This window comes from Rutidosis leptorrhynchoides, chromosome 4 (genome assembly GCF_046630445.1).
Source record: "Rutidosis leptorrhynchoides isolate AG116_Rl617_1_P2 chromosome 4, CSIRO_AGI_Rlap_v1, whole genome shotgun sequence".
Lineage (NCBI taxonomy): Eukaryota > Viridiplantae > Streptophyta > Magnoliopsida > Asterales > Asteraceae > Rutidosis > Rutidosis leptorrhynchoides.
Window position 1 is genome coordinate 459643949 of NC_092336.1, and position 7236 is coordinate 459651184.

Below are 7236 nucleotides of genomic sequence, written 5' to 3' on the forward strand. Positions count from 1 at the left end.
AGCTTGCCTTTCAAAAAAAAAAAAAAAAAAAAAAAAAAAAAATACAGTGGTAGATAGATTCTTAGCACTTGAATGAAATGGCTTTTTGTTATAAGGTTCACAAATATTTATACTTTCTTTTTGACCTGTTTGACATGTAGGCCTTTCGGCACACACAGTCTGTTGTCTGCATTAATGTGTGAAGTTATTAAAGATCTTATGAATAAAGATTTGGAAGAAGAGCCGTGGAGTTAGGTTGCACGTGATATTTTACTAGATACCTGGACAACTCTTCTAACGGTAAATAGTTAACTAGCCCTATTAACGTTTTATAAATTTTAACTTGTGGATTAGTTGCATAGCTGCTGTATATGAGGGTTTGACTTTTTTCTTATATTATTATTATTTAACCAATGGCATACGATCTACAGGAGACAAACAGTTCAGGTGTGAAATCATTGCATCCATCGGAAGGAATAAATGTTGCTGCCAATCTTTTTGCTCTAATTACCTCTATGTACTGATCGTGATCCTAGCCACCTGATTCGCTGGGATACTATTCATCAATAGTAACCCTTTTTTGGTATTTACAAATACATAGGTTAGGTCACTATTCATCAACAGTAACAATTTTTTTTTTTTTTTTTTTTTGGTGTTTACATATACATACACTTATAAAAAAAAATAGCAGCGAAGGGCGATCTAACCTTTATCTTGTATGATACAAACTTGATAGTATTCTCAATCAGCAACAACTTTGGTAATGAGATATATTTTTAGAAAATAATTAATTAGTCAAATGGGATGATTTACTTTACCATATGGGTCGGGGGGTTAAATTTGGGTTCTTTAAAAAACAAAAACTTGGCCTTAATCGGTAAGTAGTGGTGGAGGTTCAAAACCGAAACTAGCTCCTTATGGGTTAAGGTCATTTCGAGTATATACGGCGAGTCGGGTGGTCTCCTTGGTGGTGCAAATCTCCAAGGTAGATCGCAACGCTCCGTTTGGTCTAACATTGTTACTTCAGGAAGACACATCGGTGTACTTTTCAGTGATTCTTTTGTTAGAACAATTGGTGACGGGTCTTCTACTTGCTTTTGGAAAGATACGTGGCTTGGAAATGTTCCCCTCAAAGATAAATTTTGCAGACTTGCTAGGTTCGACAGAAATTCTGATGCCACTGTCTGCGAAAGGTTGCAATGGAATGGGTCTGCTTCGGTTCTGACATGGGACTGGTCCAGAATCCCTTCCATCCGGGTTCGGGCTGAACTGCAGCAGCGCGCGGAGATGGTTGCTGATGTCAAGATGGATCCTTCTTCATCAGATTCATGGAAGTGGTGCGGAAATAGTGGTGGAAATTTCACTACTAACGGACTAACTTCTTTGATCGATAGCAAAACCTTAATTGCGGGTGCAAACGCGAAAGAGTATTTAAAAAATAATGTGGTTCCAAAAAAGGTCGAGATTTTTATTTGGAGAGCTAGACGTGAACGAATTCCGGTTCGCATCGAGCTTGACAAACGGGGAATTGACCTACACTCGGTCCGTTGTCCGATTTGTGATGACGATGTTGAATCGGTTGGGCATGCTCTCCTTGGTTGCAAAAAAGTATTTGATGTGTGGCTTCGGGTCTTCAAGTGGTGGGGATTATCCAACGTTTCTATCCCCAATTTTGATAGTCTTTTGTGCGGTTTACCAAATGTAGTTAATTCGGAGTCGGGAACAAGTATTTGGCAAGGCGTTATTTGGTCTATATGTTACCTCATTTGGAAGAATCGTAATTCAACAAATTTCAAAAACAAGTGTTGGAATTCTCCAAATGCGTTGATCGAGATTCAAATGAAGAGCTTCAAGTGGATCGCGAAGAGGTTTAAAGGGGAAAAGATCGATTGGCATAATTGGTTCAATAATCCTTATTGTTATTTATCTTAATTGTATCGTATTATATAGTGCAATTTTTTTAGATGCTATCTTGGCATCCTTTGAGATTTTATGGCTTCAAAACATAAAAGCCTCACTCTAATATATCTGTGATCAATGAAAGTATTGCTTTTCAAAAAATTAAAAATGCTACCCATGTTCTGATATTCATATGATATGACTTTTGTTGATATTAACCTAATAAATGCCATAGTTTTTGTCCGGTGGGTGGCATTAACTTTGTTGTCTACTTTTTAGTCATTTTTTAGGCACTTAACATATCTTAATTTCTTAATCAATATCTCCAATTTCATTTAAAATATCAAATATATGCGAGTCATGTATATTTGTAGTCAATTATTGATGTTAATCGTTTCATATTTATTGTTCATTTTACTTTACTTATGTGTATTAAAACAACCACTTAATTATAAAAGTGTTATAATAATAATAATAATAATAATAATAATAATAATAATAATAATAATAATAATAATAATAATAATAATAATAATAATAATAATAATAATAATAATATAGATATGGATAGTCAATTTTGGTGTATACATATAGTCAATTTTGGTACATAAAGTATGTATTTTTATATTGAGATTTTAGGCTATAAATACTCATGAATGCAAGCATTAAACTTGCACCATTTCTCACACTTACAAAGTGTTTCTTTCTTTATCTCCATTATCATCTACTTTCTTACACTTCATTATTAGTATTCTTAATCAAGAATCAAATCACTAAAGGTAGTTACAAACCTACTGAATTATAACATAATTAAACCACCAAAGGTAGTTATAAGCCTACTGAATTATAACATAATTAAACCACTAAAGGTAGTTATAAGCCTACTGAATTATAACACGTTATCAGCACGAAGAGCTCCATATAATCAAGATGATTCTTCTAGTTGCCCAACCACCACTACCACCTCTCAAGATTCCCGCCAGCCACCGTCCTCCGTCGCTGAAACCGTCGGAAGATCTTGAAACCTCCGATGTGTCTTCTGATCAAGAATTTATCAGCTTTGGTTCTTCCACCACTGAGTTATACTCATCGGGTTACATCTCCTACATTTCTTCCTCTTCATCTTTCAATTCATTCATATCATAAATCATAAAAAAAAAAATATTATAACACACTCCATATTATATCATATTCTTAAAAAAAAAAAAAAAAAAAAAAAAAAAAAAAAAAAAAAAACACTCGATAAGCTCATTTTATAAATGTTACGAGTTGATCTAACTCCCTCGGCTTATCCATAAAAGGCGGATTGATTTAAACAACAAAATGGAACATATAAATTAATTAACAATTAGTTCCGATTATTTCGCATGTATTAAAAAAAGGGGGAATACTGAATCAAAAAAAAAATAACTGACCTAAATTACCTTTTTTTTTAACATTTGTTGATAAATTTGGAACTCGCTTCAGCGCCGCGGCTAACAAATTGATATAACAAAGTGCGATTGGACTTCAAGGTTTGATTTGAGAGTTTAATTTATATTTTTGATTTTGATGTGATTAAAATTCAATAATAAAAGGAAGAGACGTTAATGAAGAAGATGAAAATTTTAGTCAGATTGTAGTGACACAATGAAAAATTACAATAAGAATGATTAAATTAAATGATACGTAGGGGTATAATATATAAAGATTTTTGAGCAAGTGGACAAATGAAGTAGTTATAATTTTGTCAAAATTTTAGGTGTGAAAGGTAGAAAAGTGACATCATTAAATTGATTGAGTTAAAAAAAAAGGGAAAGAAACAAACACATCGTTTCAATTGGTGAAAAGTAAAAAATAAAAAATAAAAAAAAATGAATCTTTTGAAAATCATGTAAACCCTTAGCAATCTTAGACTTAAATAATCTGAATTATCTAAGATGTCTAGATTTTTATGTGCACTCTTAATCTACTTAATAGTCTTAATTAATTTTGTTGTACTAAGTAGGAGTAGATATATTTTAATATCTTCTAGTGTGATCCACAACCTACAAACATTATGTTACTCCATTTAAAACATAAAATCCTCCTTGCTAGATATACTAGTATTCTAGTCTGAGAATTATAGATCTTTGATTGGCTATTACCTAGATAACCATTTAACTACGGTGTCAAGATTAGAAACTAACTCTATATATATGCTTCAATGGACTGAAGTTTATATAGTTGAAAAATAAAGACCATATATGTTATTAAGTCTTATATAGTACTCCGTAACCGTTATTAAAAAAAAATTATGCAAATAATAGAGGTTAACTAATCCAACTAAAACTCCATCCAAATATATGTTTATTAGGTGTTATCATTTATGTACTGCGGATTGTAACTTGTTTTCAGGTAATAAAATTTGATTATCTTGATGAAATATTTACTCATTATTTACTTATCTTATTTGAAGTTTTAGCATGAATCTTGCTGAAATACAATATTAATTAGATGATAGAGACCTATGTATTGCAGATAGTGGTAACACACACTATAATCAAATCTAAGAAATATTTCATTAATTTGAAATCAACTGAAAGAATTATTAATACTATATCAGGTCCTGCGAACTTGATAAAAAGAAAGTCAAAATTCATGTTACCAAATGGTACAAATTTTCTGGTAAATAATGTTTTGTTTTCTCTCAAAATCAAAGAGAAATTGATTAAGTTTCTCTGATATATATCATAACGGATATGATTATCAGTAAATGATAACAGAAAATGAGATATATTTATGCATCACCGACAAGAATCATGTGGTTGAAAAAACTATCAAGGCTTAGTCCTGGTTTACATTATACATATATAAATGTACCAGAAGCACATATGATGGAAAACACATATGATGATTATGAAAAGCACATATGATTAAAAGCGCATATGTTAAAAAGCGCATATGATGAAAAGCGCAGCGCATATGATAAAAAGCGCATATGATTAAAAGCGCAGCGCATATGATTAAAAGCGCATATGATGAAAAGTGCATATAATGAAAAGCACAGCGCATATGATTAAAAGTTCATATGATGAAAAGTGCATATGATGAAAAGCGCAACGCATATGATTAAAAGCGCATATGGTGAAAAGGATATATGATGAAAAGTGCATATGGTGATTATTGAAAAAGCACATATGGTGATTAATGAAAAGCACATATGGTGATTAATGAAAAGCACATATGGTGATTAATGAAAAGCACATATGGTGATTAATGAAAAGAATATTGAGAAAGAATCACCAATGTTTCTTGAAAGAATTTAAGGTTATATATATGGACCAATTCATCCATCATATGGACCATTTTGATATTTCATGGTTCTAATAGACGCATCTAGCGGATGGTCTCATGTTTGTGTGTTATCAAGCCGTAATATGGCATTTGCAAAGTTTCTTGCACAAATTATTAAATTGAGAACACATTATTCTGATTACACCATTAAAAGGATGAGACTTGATAATGCTGGTGAGTTAACATCTCAAACATTTAATGATTATTTTATGTCTACATGGATTGTTGTTGAACATCCAGTTGCTCATGTGCATACACAAAATTGGTTTAACTGAATCAATAGATAAACGCTTGCAGCTAATAAGTAGACAATTGGTAATGAGTACAAAACTCTCAATATCTATATGGGGACATGTAAATTTACATGATGCGACATTAATTCGTATTAAACCAAGTGCAAGTCATAAATATTCTCCATTACCAACTTAATTTTCGTCGAGACCAAATATTTTCCATCTTAGAACATTTGGTTGTGCAGTGTATTTTTAATTGCACCACCACAATAATGGTTCCTCAAAGAAGGATTGAAATATATGTTGGATATGAAACATCTTCAATCATAAGATATATTGAACCCAGGAGGGTTCTAACGACCCGTCCTAATCCATCTGGACGAATACATTACATTTGTTTACATCGCGAGGTACTTGACCTCTATATGATACATTTTACAAACATTGCATTCGTTTTTAAAAGACAAACTTTCATTTCATCGAAAGTTGACGGCATACATACCATTTCATAATATATCTAACTATAATTGACTTAATAATAATCTTGATGAACTCAACGACTCGAATGCAACGTCTTTTGAAATATGTCATGAATGACTCCAAGTAATATCTCTAAAATGAGCAAATGCACAGCGGAAGATTTCTTTCATACCTGAGAATAAACATGCTTTAAAGTGTCAACCAAAAGGTTGGTGAGTTCATTGGTTTATCATAATCGATCATTACATAATTTAAATAGACCACAAGATTTCCTTTATTCAATAATCATACACTCGCAAGTGTTTAAAAATCATTCATATGGATTGAACACCTGGTAACCGATATTAACATCATGCATATAGAATATCCCCAAAACAGAAATCCATCTGTATAATATAAACTCGAAGTACTAAAGCATACCATTTTCCAGTATGGGAGAGTTAGTGCCCGTAGATCTACCTTTAGGATTCGCGTCAATTAGGGTGTCTGTTCCCTAATTCTTAGGTTACCAAGCTAAAAAGGGTGATATTCGATTCGATAATCCAACCATAGAATGTAGTTTCAAGTACTTGTGTCTATTTCATAAAACAGTTATAAAAGCAGCGAATGTATTCTCGGTCCCAAAAATATATATTGCAAAAGCATTTAAAAAGGGAGCAAATGAAACTCACAATACTGCATTTTGTAGTAAAAATACATATGACGATATTGAACAAGTGTAGGGTTGGCCTCGGATTCACGAATCTATATCATTTGTGTATATATTAATACATATCCTTGTAATCGAACAATTATATATATTTAAATTTATTAGTTATATCATATATTTTTTATACTAATAATATATATATTTCACAAATTCATTTTGTATGTAAAAATATATTAAATTTTTTTGTGTTATATATATATATATATATATATATATATATATATATATATATATATATATATATATATATATATATATATTATTTGTTTGGTTAAAACAGTACTTTAGTAATACTAAGATAATATTTGAAATAGTGATCATACTAATTATTATAGAACATTACCAATACTAATAATAATGATAAATTATATTATTTTCATAATAATAGTAATAGTCATAATAATCATGATAATCATAATAATGATATTAATACTTAATACTTAATGATAATAATAATAATTATAACATTCTTAATGGTAATCTTAATAATAATACTTTTGTTACCAATAATAATAATAATAAGTCTAATATGATACTAATACTTAAATGACAAAATTTATAATAACAAATACCTTAATAATGTTAATAATAACAATAATAATAATATTAATGGTGATATTA

General features: G+C 30.4%; 1 protein-coding gene across 1 annotated transcript; it reads left to right on the forward strand.

Moving 5' to 3' along the window:
• The first annotated feature begins 392 nt into the window (after positions 1–392).
• On the forward strand, positions 393–1911 carry LOC139842228 (uncharacterized). Its single transcript, XM_071832398.1, has 2 exons — positions 393–496; positions 1032–1911. The coding sequence occupies exons 1-2, from the start codon at positions 393–395 to the stop codon at positions 1909–1911; spliced, it is 984 nt and encodes a 327-aa protein (XP_071688499.1).
• Positions 1912–7236: the final 5325 nt, after the last annotated feature.

Bases quoted from the DNA above. Each gene is read 5' to 3' on its own strand.
- LOC139842228 (XM_071832398.1), top strand. From the start codon at position 393: ATGGCATACGATCTACAGGAGACAAACAGTTCAGGTGTGAAATCATTG. The intron at 497-1,031 runs GTACTGATCGTG...TGTACTTTTCAG, and splicing joins TTTGCTCTAATTACCTCTAT to TGATTCTTTTGTTAGAACAA.